The sequence below is a fragment of the Hoplias malabaricus genome, chromosome 17 (genome assembly GCF_029633855.1).
Source record: "Hoplias malabaricus isolate fHopMal1 chromosome 17, fHopMal1.hap1, whole genome shotgun sequence".
Lineage (NCBI taxonomy): Eukaryota > Metazoa > Chordata > Actinopteri > Characiformes > Erythrinidae > Hoplias > Hoplias malabaricus.
Window position 1 is genome coordinate 15024051 of NC_089816.1, and position 22500 is coordinate 15046550.

A 22500-nucleotide genomic window follows, 5' to 3' on the forward strand; every position below is an offset into this window, starting at 1 on the left:
GGAAATTTAGGTCAACCACCCCTACAGACACACAATGACTGATAACACTGAGACGAACACACACACGGCTTTTAAAGATAAACTCCTTTGAGGTCTGTCACATGACCAAGGATACCTCACAGGTGCAGGGTGCGCAAGAGTGAGGCAGAGAACACAAGGAGATATGAAAACCAAAACTAAGCACATGGAAAAGAAAACCAATGTATAACACAATACGTAATGTGTTTGACACCTAGAGCTGCGCAGAGCCCACTTGAGGTGCATTAATAAATGTGACAGAGTATATATGCGAGTGAATGAGTGAGTGAGTTATAAGCCAGTTCCATGGTTTGTTTGCATCTTAAATAAGACACAATTCACATATAGATCAACCCACATAGACAGTGAAGAAGCTGCAGATTCACCTCATTGATATTTTGACATTTTAAATGTAAAAAGAGGGTGGCACGGTGGCGCAGCAGGTAGGTGTCGCAGTCACACAGCTCCAGGGACCTGGAGGTTGTGGGTTCGATTCCTGCTCCGGGTGACTGTCTGTAAGGAGTGTGGTGTGTTCTCCCTGTGTCTGCGTGGATTTCCTCCGGGTGACTGTCTGTGAGGAGTGTGGTGTGTTCTTCTTGTGTCTGCATGGGTTTCCTCCGGGTGCTCCGGTTTCCTCCCACGCTCCAGAAACACACGTTGGTAGGTGGATTGGCAACTCAAAAGTGTCTGTATGTGTGAGTGTGTGTGTCTGTGTTGCCCTGTGAAGGACTGGTGCCCCCTCCAGGGTGTATTCCCACCTTGTGCCCAATGTTTCCAGGTAGGCTCTGGACCCACCGCAACCCTGAACTGGATAAGGGTTACAGATAATGAATGAATGAATGAATAAATGTAAAAAGGGCCAAAATAATTCACTCTCCAACAAGTTATGTCCCGTATTTTACGTTCATACAAGAAAAAAATAGAAACAAAAATATTTATTCAAATTCCAAAATGTTTCCAAATAATCAGTTCCCTCTCAATGTATTTGGTCACGACAACCCAGGGGTAAACAGAGTTATTTAAGTTAATTCATAAATGTCTATTCAGAGAGAAACATAAGATAACATTAAAATGATGGTGGATTCTGTGAGAGGACAGTTTTTTTTTTTAAATTTTATATATATTTTGTATACAACTGTTTAAAAGGTGTGTGTGTGTGTGTTTGTACAAAGGGAGTGGACACAGTTGAAGCTGGACAGGATAGTTAAGAAGGCCTTAGGGGCACAGGAGCATGGGTGGAGGGGTGAACTGTCTGACTGGTGAATGAGTGGATGGACTCGAGAGTTCTTAACAGGTTCTCCAAAAGCTCCCTCAGGGGCAAAACCCTTCAAAATACATCTCCATGAGAGGGCAGGTACACGCAGCAGACAGGAGCAGATACAGATAAAGCAGAAATGACATTACCTTACTACAGCAGCTCAACATAAACACTACCTTCAACACGAAACTTAAACATTCCATTTTAATCTTAGTGTAGAGTGGATTGCAGTTCAGAATGAAGTGATAAAGATAATATGCACCTTCTGCATGAACAGTCACAACTCCAGAGTAAGCGGCTTGTTCCTATTAACCCTCAGTGGTGCAACGTTTTGGACCAATGTGACCAACTATAATAAGTGTTTAAAAAGTGTAATATCTTTTTTTTTTCAGTTTAATATTTTAGATTCAAACTGAATTGATCTGAGGGTGTATTCCAGGTCAGTTTGAGATCAAAACGAGGGCAGGCACTTGCCACACTGAACAGGAAACTGTTAATACACACCTTCAGTGCCAATGGCTACAATTCCAGAGTTAGCAGCTCGTTTCCTGTAATTACACCACGGGGCTGTGCAGGCTGATGCAAGTGCCGATAGCCTGACTGGGTCATTTTACAGACAGCCCTGCCAGGTGGACTGACTAACATGACACACGTGACTTTGTTTTTTAACAAAGGTAAGCAGAAATAAAGTCCAAACCATATGCCACCTTTATGATGATTAGTTTGATTTACACTGTGTGTGCAGATGGAGCTAATGAATCACCAGGTGTGTGTCAACTGATGGAAAAGGGAAGCAGTGACTCGGTTGCGCAATCCTGGTGCTTAAGGACAGTCCACACCCTTTACATGGTATCTTAGGTAAGACAAGGTTATGCAAGGAATTCAGCATAACACTTTCATAGGAAGTGTTGTTCCAAAGTAAAAGCAGGCTAATAGCTGTAGATCTGTACCAGCGAATGTAGTTGTTTACGAATTATGTTCAGTTTTAGTTTTGCACTGGAGCTTCCTGGCAAACCTAGCTACCATATTATGGAAGCGTACACAACAACATTTAGCAATGTGCAAACAACAAGCCTTAATCTTAGCCATGTTGAGTTTTAAGCAGTCCCAAACTGTTTTAGCAAGCCACACTGCTTTGTCTATTTCTGTGGACAACATTTTGATCTCTTAGCTCTTGAAATTGGGGTTAGAGAAGTAGAATCTTCAATCAGTACCTTTCTGGCACTTTCTAACCATGTAATGTAGGGTCCAGAGTCTACCTGGAATCATTGTGCGCAAGGCAGGAATACACCCTGGAGGGGGAGCCAGTCCTTCACAGGGCAGCACACACACACACACACACACACACACACCTACGGACACTTTTAAGTTGCCGATTCACCTACCAACGTGTGTTTTTGGACTGTGGGAGGAAACCGGAGCACCCAGAGGAAACCCACACAGACACAGGGAGAACACACCACACTCCTCACAGACAGTCACCTGGAGTTGGAATCAAACCCACAACCTCCAGGTCCCTGGAGCTGTGTGACTGCGACACTACCTGCTGCGCCACTGTGCCGCCCTGTATATTGCAGGCTTTTTCAAATTATTCTGCCTCCTCATTTGATGATATGATATAGCAAATATTTCGTTAAGAGCCCAGAACTGTGTTCACTTTTGGAAACGGGCTCGAATATTTCACTTTAATACACAACAGAACCAACACGAACAGAATCAGCCCAAAGATTTCTGGGTTGTGTTGGTTCCTGAAGGATCTGGTCTCAGAGTGTAGGCATAGTGGGTCAGAAAGGCAGTATACTGACGTGTATTATTCATTGGCCTTGACCTGGCAACCCTCCATCACTTATTTAACTGCAGTAAAAAGAGCAGGCAGACTGAGAATTCACAAGGAAAACCAAGGAAATCCTTCACATTTAACTTTCAGCATTCCAGACGCACATACTTTAGACTCTAATAAAAATTAAACAACCAGCAAGGACTAATTTAAGACTAGCAAAATCTGTACACAAGACAGGTCTGCAGCACTGACATTAATGGGTTATTAATTGTGTTCACTAAGACATGTGGTCTGCCAACTGACTAATGATTTTCTGCTGCTCGTAAAGGTACAAGTAAAGAGAAAGACTAACTAGTGTTCGTTATCTGCAGCGCAGATAAACCCTATGAATCGATTCTTTAGTGAGCCCTGACTTTTCGAGTTGGGTGGTGGTCTATCACGAAATGTCAAGGTTTCCACCAAGATGGACGTCCATTTCATGTACACTGACGGCCATTGTTTCCTTGTGAGGCCACTTGTATGTGTATGTCGTATTTATGACCTCTAAACTGTTTGTATTAGACTATACCCTAGTCCACTCCAGTCTCACTACATAGAATGCAGCTCTAGATCATCTCCAACAGAAACTTTGGGAATGACAACAACAGCAGAGGTAATGTTAAGTGTGGTTTACTCATTGTATAAGCATGTGTTGTTGTTGTTGTTGTTTGGAACTGTACACAACTCCATGTATCAGTTCAGACAGATCAGTAGAGTTTGTTCCTTCCTTGTTGCAGCGTCGGCCACCGATCCAAGGAGTGTTTGAACCTCTTCAAAAACTCTGCACTATGTCACGCAGAGTGCCAATCATCTCTGTCCAATCAGGGCTTTGCAAGATTTACACATCACCGTTTAGTCCCCACTCGGAGCCACGTGAAAGCAGGGACTTAATCAGGTACTAAATTAACCTAATGGAAAAGCAAAAAAAAAAAAAAATGCCAAGTCGAATATAGTAGAGTAGTATAGGTACCATGCAGTGGAAAAGCATCATGTGAGGGTCAACTGACAACAAACTTGTGCGATGCGGGAGTGCAGCACTGTACACAAACACAGCACGCTACACAGGCCAAAGGGTCAAGATCTGAAGGAAAAGCAAGTGCAGAATAACTAGCCTTGGTCCATCAGAATCAAGAGAATAAATATTTTTATGCTTTATAATGTAATTAAATTAAAGCCTCACTCTGAATATTACTGCATTAGCCTCTTAACCTGTTAGTGATAAGGTTTAAATTTATATATGAAAATACACTCACAGTTTTCTGACTGAATATGTGTGAATTAGTGAGTTTCTATGTTCTGAATCTGTGCGTTTATCTGTTGTCTATGTAGTTCATGGTAGAAAACTAAGGGGTTAACCAGTAGGATTTATCTCGTTCCCTTATTACCCCCTCCGTACTCATCTCTGAGGATCCAACCAAAGCTATTTCCCATGGCCCTTGGCACATGCTCTCAATCCACATGCCACAGTCCCTGTGCCCTAAACATCTACGATCAACCGTCAAACAACAGCAGCGCACTTTAATAATCAAACACAGCTCTGTCAGGTGTAAATCAAATCAGACATATTCACAGGAGGATATAATGATGCATTTACAGAGCCCCAGTGTGCAGCTTGGTTGAAAGTCATCAGGAGTTCAGAGCTGAACCCACAGCCCAAACAAGGCCGTGTTTTGGTGCGGCCCAAAAACGAGGCCAGTAGTTCATGCACGTGTATAATTTATGATTGCGATCATTCGGGGTAAGGCAAGGTATTCAGGGCTTGTGAGCGGTTTCTGGCAGGACTTCCGGCAAAACACACAAATGAAAAACAATGTGCGCAAACAAAGTTGGCGTGCGTTCTGCATGATTATACACAAGGGCTGTGGCTGGCCGCTCATGGCATTGACTGCTCAGGGCGGGTCAGACCGCTACACACACACACAAACACAAATACTCAGGCACTGAAAGGCACAAAGTTATTCATTCAAGGTCACACAGGCCATTAACCCTTTGAAGTCACATTTATTGATAAAGATGCCAGAATTTATATATCATTGCTGACTTTTTTTTTTTTAAAGTATCTCCATTTTTGTAGATTTTGAGTTTATTCAATATTTGAACACAGCCACTGTTCTTCACACTGTGTGAACATTTTGTCATGAACGAACCAATAGAAATGCTCCAAAATTCCTAAACCTTTTTAGTTAAGACGCTTTTTCCCTTCTCCTGTAAAGTTATTGTTTTAGGAGATACATTTTTTTATTTTTAAGTGCACAACAACAGTATATTTTTATAGCTCACATAAATATAAGATGTGTGTGACTGTGTGAAAGTGTCAGCAGCTGTGGGGGTGACTGGGTGAGTGTGTGATGCCCTGTGATGGACTAGCGCCCTGTCTGGGGTGTGTTCCTGCCGTGCACAGCAACCCTGAACAGGCTGGATTTGTTACAGAATATGAATAAATGAATGAATGAAAACATGCAGTGCTGTGTCAGGACGGGGAATTATAAACATAAATCTGGATGTTTAAAAAGAAAGTTGTAGATGTGGTGCCACCTAGAGGCAGCCAAGTTGTAATGCCACTTTCAGTAACAGAGAAGTGTACTGTTACTCATAAGACAAATGCTTGTTTTTCATTTACAGTACATGATGTTTAATAACGCATGTCTAAACACTCACCCACTGGTGGCACTGTCTGTCCTCACACACTTGCCCAGAACCTCTCCATCGCTCATGTACCCTGTGGTATCCACAGCAAGGCTTTCCATCGATTCCACCTTGTCTGAAACGTCCAGCTCACACAGGTCAGCGGCCCGGTTGGAGTTTTTCTGCCTGCAGCGCCCGTTATGCTGACTATAGCCACTCCCTAACGAGGGGGCGTCGCCCGCCTGCAGACGTGGACTGGATGAGCCCAGTCGCCATGGTAATGCAGAAGCAGGACGGGGGCTGAGGGCCAGGAGACCTCTCGTATTGATCTCTGTTGTTACGCAGGTGTCAAAGGTGGTTTCGAGGGTGCTGGAGGAAGAAGATTCACATAGACGTTATCAGTTATTTGATTCACAAGCTTGTTCTTCACAAACAGATGGTGTATTCAATTCTGAGTGCGTTATATAACTGGTGAATTCCAGGTGTGAAAATCTGAGGTGGCAGTGACAGGAAAAACTCCATCAGAGAATGAGGAGGAATCTTTGAGAGTAAGCCATCGTCCACTGGTCAACACCAGTGTGAAACAAAGAGCAGCGTCTAAACAAAGAGTAGTGTTAAGAACCGTGTTAATAAATTACACCGAAAGGCAGGTGAACAATGAGTAGTTGAACTTAAAGCCTGCTCTCATCAGTCAGCCGTAACCGTGAACTGGATTTTCGCCAGTGTTCGATAAAGCTTCTCCAACCTCACATCAGTAGCTATGCAGGAGCACACTAGCGGGTGGAGCATGGGTCGTTCAGTTCTACCACAGGTCTAAACTCCTGCTGGAGACTTGCTCCCTCTCAGTGTTTCCACCTCATGCTCTTAAGGAGCTCTTAAGGGTCAGTCCCAAACTCCACATTTGAGGTCTGTGGTTTTGCTTGAGGACACGTACATTTTTAATAAGTGCAAGTATTTGATGTTTGTGAGACATGCAGTTGCAGACATGTTTTGCAATATTAACTTCATTCCCAATATCGCCAAAAGAAGCATGAGAGAACGTCAACCACATGGAATTTTGGGATTTATGCATCACCCGATATTGCACGGATTACTACTTTATAGAAAAAAAGTATCTTATATTTCTTATTTGTTTTATATTATTATTTCCATTGGTTTCCATTGGTGAAGAATGGACCCACTATCTTTGTACCCCATATACCACACCATACCATCAAGATGTGCAGCACCTGAAACTATGGATACTGGAAGCCTGTGCTAGCATTTCTTCTGTGGTGTTGCTATCAATGTGTGAAGAGTGGGAGAAGAGGGTTGCATTGACAATCCAACACAATGGGCAGCAGTTTGAACACATTTAATAAGTGGTCAGAAACTTGTAAATAACTCATGAAACAATAAAGTTACGTCAAAACACACCATTGTTTTTCTTGTGAAATTCCCAATAAGTTTGATGTGTCACATGACCCTCTTCCTATTGAAAAAAACAAAAGTTGGATCCAAAATGTCCGACTTCAAAATGGCCGCCATGGTCACCACCCATCTTGAAATCCCTCACCCATCACCCATCCCTCCCATATACTAATGTGCCACAAACAGGAAGTTAATATCACCAACCATTCCCATTTTATTAAGGTGTAGCCATATAAATGGCCCACCCTGTATTTTAATGCTCACAGTCAGGGAAACACCTTGGTTGTACTTGGTGGCATTTAGTGTGCACTTACACAGACGCACATTTCTGGGAGATAATGAAACAACATTTAACTGATCCGAACACATGTGGGTAACACAGCTATCTACCTCCTTCACGGGCTGACCTTTTATACAGAAGCTTCTGATTCAGTGCAATGCAGCACAAGGGTGAGCAAGTGCAATCGGTAAAGGGAAAAGAACTTGGACATTTTCTGTTTCTCAGGAAAGGCACGGGCAGAGACAAAGCGTCAGGGAGAAAGACAGACAGAAAGAGAGAAATAAAAAGTGAGCAGGACAGAAAAAAAGCATGAAAAAGGGCTGACAGTGTTTCCTGGCCCAAATGAGCACCCCACCAGGCCAGGGTTTCAGTTTCTTTCTTTAATTGACTTGGGAATCAAGATCAAGCTTTTAATTCGGGGTTTAGCCGACATAGTCTTTTAGTTAGTCGGCAGAGTAGTGTAGATAGCTGCTGACAATCCAGAGCCGGGACCAGGCCGCAGACAGACAGGCTAAACCGACCGTCTGCGAACTGTCTTGAGGCGTCACCCAGGTTCAACTGTATTGAGACTGTGTCTTTCCCCCGAACTAAATGTAAAAGTAGAAAAACAAAATCAGCCTGTTTCAGCAACCTAATCAATATTAAATCATACACAACACCTAGCAGCAACACCTCAGAACTAAAATTTGGGTTACTCAACATAAGATCGCTAAACTCAAAAGCACTCATCGTAAATGATATTATAAGTGATCATAAATTCAATGTTTTCTGTCTCACGGAAACGTGGGTTAAACCAAATGAATATTTAGCACTAAATGAAGCCACCCCCCTAGGCTATAATTATGCACATAGCCCAAGAATATCAGGCAAAGGAGGTGGAGTATGTGTAATTTACCAAAATACCCTAGAAATTAGTCTTAAACAATGTGACACCTTTTCTTCTTTTGAGGTTCTCTCCACTATTATTACAAATCCGGTTACAAAAAAGGACGCATTTTTATTATGCAACATTTACAGACCACCAGGGCCTTACTTAGAATTTCTGAAAGAATTCAGCGATTTTGCTACAAACCTAGCGGTGTGCAATCATAAAGTTATAATTGTAGGAGATTTCAATATCCATTTCGAGAAGGAAAGTGACCCACTAAAAAAGGCATTTACCTCAATCTTAGACTCTATTGGTATTACTCAAAATGTAACAGGGCCTACACACTACTGCAGCCACACTTTAGACTTAGTTCTGACACTAGGTCTTAACATTGACAAAATTAATATCTTACCGCAATCCTCAGCAATCTCCGATCATTACTTAATTTCATATGAGCTACGTTTTATCCATAATATATGTAAGAACCCTCGCTATTCTACAAGGCGTATAATAAAACCATCTACCGCCCTACAATTTATAGAAAACCTACCAGAACTATTGACCCCAGTTCCAACTCCATCAGACCCAATGGACCTAGATGTACTAACTGACTACCTAGAAAATACCTGTCGATCTACTTTAGAAAAGGTAGCACCACTTAAACATAAAAGTATAAGACAGAAAAAGCTCGCACCATGGTATAACGATAAGACCCGTACTTTAAAACAAACATTACGAAAACTAGAGCGGAAATGGCGATCAACCAAGCTTGAAGTGTTTCATTCTGCCTGGAAGGACAGCCTTATAGAGTATAGAAATGCCCTCACTAAAGCTCGCTCAGCATATCTGGCCTCGCTGATCTCCAATAATAAAAATAATCCGAGAGCACTGTTTAGTGTGTTTTCTAGAATTACAAAAAATCAAGCAGGTTCTGAACAACTAATTCCAGCAACTCTCACCAGTAAAGATTTTATGGACTTTTTTAATAATAAAATTGAGAATATTAGACAACAAACTCTAGCCACAGGATCAAATCCATCCTGGCTGCCACCTGATGTGAATGAAATAAAACATAATATAACTGTAAACGAAAGACTTGAAACCTTTTACCCACTCCCACAATTAGAACTAGAGAAGATTATCACCTCCGCAAACTGTACAACTTGCACACTTGACGCAATTCCCACAAAGTTGCTCAAAGAAGTACTACCAGCTATTATTGATCCTCTTTTAACTATAGTAAACTCATCGCTTAGTCTGGGCCATGTACCCAAAGCTTTTAAACTAGCAGTTATTAAACCTATGATCAAGAAACCAAATCTTGATGCTAGTACACTGTCTAATTACAGGCCTATTTCTAATTTGCCATTTCTGTCTAAGATCTTAGAAAGAGCTGTGGCCCAACAACTTAGTTCATATCTACATAAGAATCATATATATGAAAAATTCCAATCTGGATTCAGGCAACATCATAGTACAGAGACAGCTCTAGTCAAGATAACAAATGATCTTCTTCTTGCCTCTGATCAAGGCCACGTATCCCTGTTGGTGCTTCTTGACCTAAGCGCAGCCTTCGATACAATAGACCACAATATTCTCATAGAAAGGTTAGAAAACATGGTTGGAATCACAGGGACAGCCCTAGTATGGTTCAAATCTTACTTAACGGAACGTTATCAATTCGTAAAAGTAAACAATCTAAATTCAAATTATTCTAAAGTAAGATTTGGAATTCCACAAGGCTCTATTTTAGGACCATTATTATTTACATTATACATGTTACCGCTAGGCACAGTTATAAGAAACCATGACATTAACTTTCACTGTTACGCAGACGACACACAATTGTATATTTCAGCCAAGCCCGATGACAAACACAGATTAAAGAAAATAGAGGACTGTGTAAAAGACGTGAAAGGCTGGATGTTGCGTAACTTCCTCCTTCTAAACAGCAACAAAACAGAGGTCCTGCTTTTGGGTCCAAAAGTGACAAGAAATAAATTATCAGATTTAATTTTAGATCTAGCTAACTTTCCAGTTAAACCTGGTTCAGCAGCAAAAAATCTTGGTGTCATAATTGACCCGGATTTATCATTTGATCAACACATAGGTAGTATCACTAGGACAGCTTTTTTACATCTTCGCAATATTGCTAAGATTAGAAATGCCTTATCCCTCCAGGACGCAGAAACATTAGTACATGCCTTTATTACTTCAAGGCTTGACTACTGTAACGCACTACTGTCAGGATGCACCAGCAGCAATTTAAGAAAACTTCAACTAGTTCAAAATGCTGCAGCTAGGGTCCTCACTAAAACTAGAAAATTTAAACATATCAGCCCAGTTTTATCATCACTTCATTGGCTGCCTGTTAAATTCCGCATTGACTACAAAATTTTGTTATTAACATATAAAGCTCTACATGGGCTTGCTCCTGAATATCTTCAAGATACAATTTCCTATTATGAGCCTCCACGTTCACTCAGATCACAGAATACTGGATTTTTAAATGTTCCCAGAATTCAGAAGGCCTCAGCTGGGGGAAGAGCCTTTTCTTATAAAGCCCCCCAACTCTGGAATGATCTTCCAAAAAATGTTCGGGACTCAGACACAGTCGCAATCTTCAAATGTAGGCTAAAAACTCATTTGTTTAGTTTATCATTTGGTAGCTAATGCTCCCCCATAGATAAAGGCGGCAGATCCGGGGGGTCCATGGACACAGGGAATTATAGTATACTGAGACGCTGGTGCTGTCGTCCCGCCGCTTCTCGCGATCACTCAGGTTTGTTGACGGTGGAGCGGAGGGATGCCAGTGTTTCAGGATGCTCCCGTGTCTGTGTGTCCTCCTGGTTCTCTCCTTTTAGTTAATGCTGTCATAGTCAGATCTGCCGGAGTCATTAGCCACACTCTGGAAATTTTCATATTTTCTACTTTACAAACACAAAACAGTTCAAAACTAATTCCATCCCTTTACATCTTTCCGAGTAAACGACTGCCCACCTGTCTGTCTGGACACTGATGGATGACTGTCGAGATCCTCCTCCACTCTTCAGACCAGCTGCCCACGCTCCAGCAACCACCAAGTGCCTTGAAGCTGTCCCTACACTGAAGTTCTCATGGACTACTAACTATCATCACCAGTAGATTGACCAGAGGAGGATGGGTCACCCCTTGTGAGCCTTGGTTCCTCCCAAGGTTTCTTCCTCAGCTGGGGGAGTTTTTCCTTGCCACTGTCGCCCCTGGCTTGCTCACTTGAGGGTTTTACATTTGTCTTTACATTTCATGTCAAATCTTGTCTTACTGGAATTCTGTGAAGCTGCTTTGTGACAACATCAGTTGTGAAAAGCGCTATATAAATAAATTTGATTTGATTTGATTTGATTTGATTTAGCTGACAGCAGGGGCTCCGCCGGCCGATTTCACGCCTCCCCCAGCACAGTCCGAAAGCCTGAGACACAGATCAAGCTCACCAAAAAAAAGAAGAAGAAAAAACTGCTCTTAATGTCAATCACTCGGACCCCCCGTCAGCTGTTCATGTTTTAGACTGTCTCATGATGGACCAGTTCACACGGCTGTCACAATGGGCCTCATTCTCAGGCCTGCGCTGTGATCACACTGCCAGCTCGTAATTAAAGTCGTGTTTTCTTGCTGTTCTGCTGAAACAAAATCACTTGCGGACGGTAGGGCAGAAGCTGACATAGAACGCAAAGCTAATGCTTCAATGCCGAACATCCACTAGTGGAGGCTTTGCAAAATGGACACAAAAATGCATGGCTAAGCCACTTCTGCCCTCCTGATCTTCCCCATCCTTCAAATAATCTGATTGGATCATTCCCTCTAATCTGCTTTCTGCCTAATAGCTAATGTGTGGTCAGTGTTCTACGGGCTGGCCGCTGTCGCATTGTCCAAGTGGATGCTGCACCAGGGTTTAGGCGACTCTCATATGTCCCAAGGAATGTAAACTGCTTTTGGGGGTCTTGAAAATCCCTGTAGAGTGTAATTATTATCAGATGTCATGGTCACGCCTAGCTGAATATAAATCATACACAATTTACTAAGACATTTCAGGTCGTTCCAGGCCCAGTCCGATGCATCCTACACTCACGTTACAAAAGAAACGCTGATCTTCTTAAAGAGTGTGTGTGGAAGCAAGCATGTGCTTCTTTCCCTCATGCATCTGCAGTTGATGGAAGGTTTTGTGAAACAAGGGGAGGATTATCTACTAAAGTTTGAGCAACTTGCGGTTGCGAGGTTTGCGCCAATTTTTCCAATGTAAATTTGCGAAATAGTGACTCTAAAGTCATGACTCAAACATCAAGGCTGTCTTTAGCAATGACAGCAGTTGCAGCCAGAAGAGGCATGATCTTCAGGAATGGGCTGAAGGCATGTTTACCACCAGAGAAACATTTAAAAACACAGGAAGAGATGGGCATGATGTGTGCTCCTGCAAGATTATAACTTCACAGATTGTTAGCCAGAGTACAATAACTTTATTAACACTCATGTATTATTTCCTCTCAAGTGTGGTGCAGGTTCCATTTTCTATGTTTCCACCACATAAAATAATACAAAAAAGACACAATTTTTTATTTTTCATTAATATGCAAGTTGCTATCTCAATATATTGAGATACTATCTCATTATTTTGAGATAATAAGTCAATATATTGAGATAGGATCACATTATTTTGAGATATTATGTCAATATACTGAGATTGTATCTCCATATATTGACATTTTATAAAAATAATGAGATACTGTCTTAAAATAATGTGATAGTATCTCAATATATTGACTTACTATCTCAAAATAATGAATTAGTATCTCAATATAATGATAGTATCTCAATATACTGACTTAGCATCTCAATATATTGACTTAATATCTCAAAATATAATGAGTTAGTATCTCAATATATTTACTTAGTATCTCAAAATAATGATAGTATCTCAATATATTGACTTAATATCTCAAAATAATGAGATAGTATCTTGAAATATTGACTTAGTGTCTCAAAATAATTAAACAGTATCTCAATATATTGACTTAGTCTCTCAAAATAATGAGATGGTATCTCGAAATATTGACTTAGTGTCTCTAAATAATGAGATAGTATCTCAATATATTGACTTAGTATCTCAAAATAATGAGATAATATCTCAATATATTGACTTAATATCTCAAAATAATGAGATAGTATCTTGAAATATTGACTTAGTGTCTCAAAATAATGAGATAGTATCTCAATATATTGACTTAGTATCTCAAAATAATGAGATGGTATCTCAATATTTTGATTTAATATCTCAAAATAATGAGATAGTATCTCGAAATATTGAGATAGCAACTTGCATATTAATGAAAAATAAAAATTGGTGCCTTTTTTATTATTATTCTTTTATGTGGCAGAAACAGGATTCCATAGTTTTCTCGCTGCCGTAAATAAGATGGTGAATTACTAGTTCTTGATCACAAATGCTGTAAGTGTGAACTCATTCAGAACCAGTTAAAAATGCCCTTTCCCACCATCATTCATCACTGTAAACAAAAGTGTATAGAAAACACACATACAAACCTACATCCGGTTACATGCATCTGTACATTTCTACGAGTGCTGTCCACTCTGTTATCACTCAACAAGTAATGCATTGTATTTTCACATGAACAAAGTATATGCAAAACATAGATGAAAAACATATGTAGTTTTATTACTTTAAACGCACTGAGAGCGTTCCCTCAGCTGCACATTCTGACCCTTGTGTGTGCGCTCCTTACCTGTGGCTGATATGTGCCATGTGCCGCAAGCTGGACATGGTCTCTTCCAGGTTCTGTCTCAGATCAGCTATATTTTTCACCGTCCTCAGTCTTCTGCTTTCTGGATCTTCACCTAGGAAGAACAGAGCCTTTATCACTTCAGCTCCACTAACAGCTAACAGCTGCTTCCCTCGGGCAGGTTACAACACACAGGCAACCCAAACACTCCAAAAATGCACCCCACGACCTCATGAAATGAGATGTTTCCTTCAACCCCGAGGGAGCAAATGTATACTTCCAGTTGCAAGCTTAGGTCAGAAGCAGAAAAACAGTAAACCTATACAGAAAAGTTTATATCAGCATCAAGGCACTCGCTCTGGCTCTTTTACAAATCAAGGATCAGGAGTGAACTCTCACAGCTACTTAAAATGCTTTTTTTGTTTTTAGCCACAGAAAGCTAACGGCAACAAGAGGGTCAGCCACGCCCTGCCCGCGTGAGATTTTTTTACAAACAAACACACTCTGTGGCCTAGAGGTGAGAGGGGATTTGGCTGCTGGGATTAAAAGCCGATTGCTGATCATGAGGCGCTCAGGAGACGCACAGACCACACACACACACACACACACACACTGTGGAAAAAGTGTTGAGGACAGAGTGTATGTACAGTACATTCCAGCACAAAGAAAAGCACAAACAACTCCATTCATAACATCACCCAAACACTAACACTTGACTAGAGCTCAGCCTGTCGCTATTAAACTCATGTCAATGAGCTCCAGTGTGAAACCGTGTACGCGTTCAACTTTCACCGCCCTGAAATCTCGTGTTCCTCATACGTCTGTAAAGCAGCCAAGACATGATTGGTGTCCAAAGGTGCTTTTTCAGTTTGCGCCAGAGTTAAGAAGCTCACGCACAAACATAAGCATCATGCAAACTGTAAGCCTTCATCAACACACACATGACTCAAACAATGGTGTGTAACTAATGTAGTCTCTGACACAATACGACACACTGCTATCTATGAGCAGGAACAAAGCCTACACTGTAAAAAATTTCTTGTAAATTTTACAGTAAAATACTGGCAGCAGAGTTCCCAGCTATTTACTGTATTTTTACAGGAACACTACTGTATTTCAAATTTACAGCATATTACAGTAATTGAATAATACAATAATTTACTGTAAATACTGTGATTTACAATAAAATACTGTAGCAGACTCGCTCTAAATTTACAGCAATTTTTTACAGTGTAGCTATGTTTTTGACAGAAGCCCATATGATACCCCATATGTTAGATAATGTTAGGGCACACACACACACACACGCACATATTCTTGTGTGTGTGAAGTATGGATATCTTACATACAGTTTCAATCATTTTGCAAACATTACCTTAACACTAACCCTAAAACATGTCTTAAACTTAAAATATAAGCATTCCTGGCCCCCAAAATACGAGTGCCTGAATTTACACACACACAACATTGCACCTGAGGTTTATCCCCTCAGTTCACAAGCTCTTGTTTGGTTGGATTCAACACACGCTCACGCTCACTCACGATCACTCTTATGTTTCTCATAAATATCCAGCACAGTCAGAAGGATCTCCTCGTTGATGCGTGCGATGCCGTCCCACGCATGTGTGTGTTGAGAAAGGTGGAGCTGGTACACGTGGCTGTGTGTGTGCATGGCCTCACACACACTCCCTCTGACTTCTTGAGGGCCCACACACCAGGGTTTCTCTTGAAACGGCGCAACAAAACGCCCTCCGCCGTTCACCTCCTCAGACTTTTGTTCCAGCCCAAAAGAATCACTCCTCTCTGGCGCGCCACCAATATCGGTTCCTGCCGAGTCCTTACATACACTTCCACTCCTAGATTCGTTCAAGGAGGAGTGGGGTCCACATGGGTTAGTTAACGAAGCCTCAAACAGAGGTGATATTTTGTTGTTTTGACGCTCCATAATTCACTCGTTGAACTTTTTCGAAGGATTAGCACCTTCTAAATATAGCCCTTAAACTGAGGGCCACGAGACTTCAGAATAAATGGCTGTGAGCCTTTGGAAAGTGAAGAATGTTAGCCGTTAGCTTCCAAAAACCTCAAAGCTCAATGGTACAAGCATCCACACAGGTGAGTTCAACAGCCAGCCTTCAGAAACCTCAAAATTCAAGGACGCCAGCCATCGAAAATTCAAGGATACATGCTCCCAGACTTCTAAAACTCTTCTATTCCCCTTCCAGGACAAACGAATGGGATTTCTGACACATTTCCTAGGTTTTTTTTCACAGAGAAAAGGAACTCTTTTAAGAATGGCCCTCCCTTTTCCTCTCCTCCATGGAAAAAAAAATAGAGAGGGGTTAAAAAGCAAAACTAAGTGACACCAGCATCCGCCAGCACACTGCCCCAGCAGAGTCGATTTCTCTTCTCACAGAGTGCTGACAGGCTGAGAAGAAACTACCACCACCCCCAGTACCCTGCCACACACACACACACACACACACACACACACACAAAGCCTCATGCAAACTAATGTATTGTCACATACTTATATTTCCTCACGCAAACACACACAAGACCTCATGCTAACTAATACAAACACGTGCACACAACACACAACTTCACACAAATGAGCACACACACACACACACACACACACACACACACACACACACACACACACACACACACACAGAGACATGGCTGAGCCTTCTCAACTCCTTGACACCAATGGCCTTTATCATGCAGATGAGCTCGTTTTCCTCTCTCTCTCTCTCTCTCTCTCTCTCTCTCTCTCTCTCTCTCTCTCTCTCTCTCTCTCTCTCTCTCTCTCTCTCTCTGCAGTGAAACACCAGCGTAGTAGGACACACTCATTCGACCATTTTAGAATGCAAACCTGACGCCAGGTTCTTCCTCACAATTGACACCAGGTCACAGAGCATTTTAAAGTGGACATATTATGATATTTTTGATGAATTTCCTCATTGTGTTTATATGGAGCCTTCCAAGCCACAAACTGAGAAACAAGACCACCCAGTAAGTTTTTCTTAGGTCTGCCTAAGTCAGAAAACATTTTGCTCCACTTCTGACTTCAAGTGCAGAGAGTGTAGAACTGCAGCAGGCCGTTGTCCGAGTCGGTCCAATCACAGTGCCGAACCAAGTCTGTGTGAGAGCAGACTGAAGGCGAATGGATGCATCTATTTACAGCCAGTACCACAAAATGAAAGAGGCTCAAATGCCATTTGTAAAGATTTGATCTCTGCTGCAAAAAGCACACATTGCAAATGAGCCTTTAAAATTCCATTTTTGCACCTTCCAAGACGAATTAATGGAGTTTATTCAGCACATTACAAGCAGCCAAATGCCACCAACCTGTCAGACTTTCCAGAGACGTGTGGATGGATTTGCTGTGAAGTACTGATCTCTCTTTCCTCACCTCGCCTTCCTCCATCAGTCCAGTCTTATCCATGTCTGTCTGAGACCTGTGTAGCATTAAACAGCAGGAACAGAGATTAGTAGAGACTGTCTGATCAGTAAAAATAGTCAGGAAATGTAGATGCCCACCTTCAATTTCTGATTCATTCATTCATTCATTATCTGTAACTCTTATCCAGTTCAGGGTCCCGGTGGGTCCAGAGCCTATACCTGGAATCATTGGGCGCAAGGCGGGAATACACCCTGGAGGGGGCGCCAGTCCTTCACAGGGCAACACAGACACACACACACACACATTCACTCACACACTCACACCTACAGACACTTTTGAGTCGCCAATCCACCTACCAACGTGTGTTTTTGGACTGTGGGAGGAAACTGGAGCACCCGGAGGAAACCCACGCAGACACAGGGAGAACACACCACACTCCTCACAGACAGTCACCCGGAGGAAACCCACGCAGACAAAGGGAGAACACACCACACTCCTCACAAACAGTCACCCGGAGGAAACCCACGCAGACAAAGGGAGAACACAGCACACTCCTCACAGACAGTCACCCGGAGGAAACCCACACAGACACAGGGAGAACACACCACACTCCTCACAGACAGTCACCCGGACGAAACCCACGCAGACACAGGGAGAACACATCACACTCCTCACAGACAGTCACTCGGAGGGAACCCACGGAGGGTGCCCCCTCCAGGGTGTATTACTGCCTTGCGCCCAATGATTCCGGGTAGGCTCTGGACCCACCGTGACCCTGAACTGGATAAGTGCTTACGGATAAGGAATGAATGAATGAATGAAAAATGTTCGTGTCAGTTTTATGTCAGAGATTTACAAATACAAATATGAAAATTAGTTCAAAGATTACATATGGTATTGTATTGATATGTGATAATGACACATACACACACCCCATTGTTTCCAAATCTCACCTGTACATGAACGGTGCGACGGTAGCGGTGTTGGGATGGCTGTATTGCGCCTGTGGTTGTGGAAGCTGCACGCTGACAGTGTTGTTGGCTGTGGACTGAATGGTGCTGCAGGTGCTGTTCTGACTGCATCTTCCCTCTGACGACGCCAAACTGGAGGTAGAGCTTGAGTATTTGTTCTCCACTGAACACTTGTGTGACGTTAGCCCCCCTCCAGCCCTAAAACCACGGGAATGCTCCACTTCTTTTCCACACGGTGGCGCCAATGTGGCCTTCACTGATCCAGGGCCTTTCCCAGAATGCCCTGGTTTGGGTATACCACTCTGCGATGAAGAGGAGCCTTCTTTCTTAGCATTGCTACTGCTTTTGGTTCCTTTGGGGATAAAACTGGATTTCTTAACGTCAGCCAAAGCTTGAGGTTGTGTTTCATTGGTTTCTTCTCTGATCTGGTCTTGATCCACACTAGAAGACTGTTTGGAGTTTTTGTCTTTCCCTTTCTGCTTTCCTTTGATTTTGTCCTTCTCGGCAGCCTTGGCTGAACTAATCTTGGGTGCCAGGGCTCTGCTCAGTGTCCTTTGGGCAATGCCCTTCAGAGCCAGTTTTGGACTGGGGCTGCTTGGACGCTGGTTGGCTGACTGAACTTCGGGATGGACGGGACAAATACTTTCTCCATCTGGCTCTGGAGACAGAGTTTCTGGGTCTTCTAGAGAAGCGACGCTGGACGCTCGAGAACTGGGTCTGGAGTTAAACAGCTTGAGCTTGTCCAGCATGGACTTCTGGGCGATGACTTTGGGAGGAGCCTCCAGGGAAGCTGAAGATGGCTGTTTGACAGACAGCATGGAGGAGGTGGCACTGTGCTTGGCATTGAGGGACTTGCTCCTCCATCCTTTAGCGCTGCTGGTGGCTCCATTGGTGCTTGCTGGAGCAGGGTCAGGAGAGTTAGGAGGCCCTTGGTCAACCATTACAGGAGATGGGCTTGATTTATCTGCAGGGGGATAAAATATGATGCAATAAGAGGGTGAAAAAATATTAACTTAAGTATTCACTTAATCATTGTTTTTATTATTAACAATAATTATAATGAACCAGGGGGCAGCACGGTGGTGCAGCAGGTAGTGTTGCAGTCACACAGCTCAAGGGGCCTGGAGGTTGTGGGTTCGATTCCCGCTCCAGGTGGCTGTCTGTGAGGAGTGTGGTGTGTTCTCTCTGTGTCTGCGTGAGTTTCCTCCGGGTGACTGTCTGTGAGGAGTGTGGTGTGTTCTCCCTGTGTCTGCATGGGTTTCCTCCGGGTGACTGTCTGTGAGGAGTGTGGTGTGTTCTCCCTGTGTTTGCGTGGGTTTCCTCCGGGTGACTGTCTGTGAGGAGTGTGGTGTGTTCTCCCTGTGTCCGCGTGGGTTTCCTCCGGATGCACCTGTTTCCTCCCACAGTCCAAAAACACACGTTGGTAGGTGAATTGGTGACTCAAAAAGTGTCCGTAGGTGTGAGTGTGTGAGTGAATGTGTGTGTGTGTGTGTCTGTGTTGCCCTGTGAAGGACTGGCGCCCCCTCCAGGGTGTATTCCCACCTTGCGCCCAATGATTCCAGGTAGGCTCTGGACCCACCACGACCTTGAACTGGATAAGGGTTACAGATAATGAATGAATGAATGAATGAATAATGAACCAGAATCCTGAATATTATTTAATGCCTTGGTTTTCAGCCGATTAGATTTTTGAACCCCGTTATTCATTTGTTCATTCATTCATTCATTCATTAATCTACTGTAACACACTCACACACACACACACCTGTGGACAATTTCACACAGTCACCCAGTCACTCACACACTCATATCTACGGATATTTTATGTGTGTTAGGACTGTGGAGGATACCCACAGAGATACAGGGAGAACACACCAAACTCAAACAGACAGTGACCTATGATCAAACCCAGAAATCAGGACATTACCTCAGCACCACCACCACGTTATCCAATATTCTTTTTTTATTACACACAACAATGCTCTATTGTCTGTCATCACTCAGTAGTTTGTCTACCCCAAAATAACACATAATAAATCAACATCCTAAAACAACAATAGATAACACCGCGTCCCCATCAGTGATGATAAATAAAATAGTCACCCTCAGGTACAGAAAGACTCTACTATTATTATTACTATTACTAATAAAACAAATCCAACATACGTCATAATACAACACATTTCAGTTCTAATAAACAACTATCTTTCTACTTCTAACCATGTCAGAGTCTTTAACTTACCTCACAGCCTCACAGACCTAGAGCATGCTCATCTACAACTTCAACTGAGCAATAACCAGAGTATAATTACACATCTACCAACGGCTCACAAGTCACAGAGGGCCCTCGACACACCCCTCAGTCCGTCAGCAAACCCTTCAAGAAATATTCCTCCATGAATCAGGCAGTCAGGGAAATATAACGGCCTCTGGTTCAAAATTCAAACCCAAACACCTGGCGGGAGTTGGTGTTTGTTTTGCGAGAGTGGTGGGGAGGAGATCGAACGGTCGGCTTCTCCACTGAAAGACTGCTCACAGCGACTGAAGGAAACGGTTGACGTGGGAATTGACTTAGCTGTAAATATTCCACCATATTAAATGGATTCATGGATGTCCGTTCAGTGTGTATGCCCAAGCAGAGCCAATGTCATGGCTGATCACACTGTGAGTTTGTCGGTCAGTTTATTATGTGATTAATCTCTTCCTATCTAAAGACCTTAGAAACAACAGAGTTCATATCTGTCAGGGCTGCAGAGAAGGTTAGTCAAACTGAGCGAGAAAGGATTGCTACAAGTTTACATTTGAACACTGGTTTACTGTAAAAGGGCACTTGGCCAGCTACTGTATAGAAGCCAAATAGTCATTCTCACCCAGAAAGTGTGGGTCCAATGCCCACACTTAGATGTTATCAAGGGCACGAAAGCTGCGGAACAGAATTGCACCATATTCGGTCTGAATGGTATTTGATAGGTGCATTGATTATTACATCTCACTTCAACCTCTGGCTTTCTGTTTAGGTTTTCTGCTTTAAACTTTTCACACTCCTCACAAACAGTCACCCGGAGGAAACCCATGCAGACACAGAGAGAACACACCACACTCCTCACAGACAGTCACCTGGAGGAAACCCACGCAGACACAGGGAGAACACACCACACTCCTCACAGACAGTCACCCAGAGGAAACCCACGCGGACACAGGGAGAACACACCACACTCCTCACAGACAGTCACCCGGAGGAAACCCACGCAGACACAGGGAGAACACACCACACTCCTCACAAACAGTCACCCGGAGGAAACCCACGCAGACACGGGGAGAACACACCACACTCCTCACAGAAAGTCACCCGGAGGAAACCCATGCAGACACAGGGAGAACACACCACACTCCTCACAGACAGTCACCCGGAGGAAACCCACGCAGACACGGGGAGAACACACCACACTCCTCACAGACAGTCACCCGGAGGAAACCCATGCAGACACAGGGAGAACACACCACACTCCTCACAGACAGTCACCCAGAGGAAACCCACGCAGACACAGAGAGAACACACCACACTCCTCACAAACAGTCACCCGGAGGAAACCCACGCAGACACAGGGAGAACACACCACACTCCTCACAGACAGTCACCCGGAGGAAACCCATGCAGACACAGGGAGAACACACCACACTCCTCACAGACAGTCACCCGGAGGAAACCCACGCAGACACAGAGAGAACACACCACACTCCTCACAGACAGTCACCTGGAGGAAACCCACGCGGACACAGGGAGAACTCACCACACTCCTCACAGAAAGTCACCCGGAGGAAACCCACGCGGACACAGGGAGAACACACCACACTCCTCACAGACAATCACCCGGAAGAAACCCATGCAGACACAGAGAGAACACACCACACTCCTCACAAACAGTCACCCGGAGGAAACCCATGCAGACACAGAGAGAACACACCACACTCCTCACAGACAGTCACCCGGAGGAAACCCACGCAGACACAGAGAGAACACACCACACTCCTCACAGACAGTCACCTGGAGGAAACCCACGCGGACACAGGGAG

At 43.3% G+C, this 22500-nt stretch overlaps 1 protein-coding gene across 1 annotated transcript in view; it reads right to left on the bottom strand.

Moving 5' to 3' along the window:
- The window catches only part of nav2b (neuron navigator 2b), a 128482-nt gene that overhangs the window by 60116 nt on the left and 45866 nt on the right, over positions 1–22500 (bottom strand). The window contains exons 7-10 of the mRNA XM_066649972.1: positions 18409–19390; positions 17401–17510; positions 14053–14164; positions 5754–6089 (exon numbers count right to left, since the gene is read on the bottom strand). Of these exons, the coding sequence (XP_066506069.1) occupies positions 5754–6089; positions 14053–14164; positions 17401–17510; positions 18409–19390 (1540 nt within the window). The remainder of the gene's footprint in view (positions 1–5753; positions 6090–14052; positions 14165–17400; positions 17511–18408; positions 19391–22500) is intronic.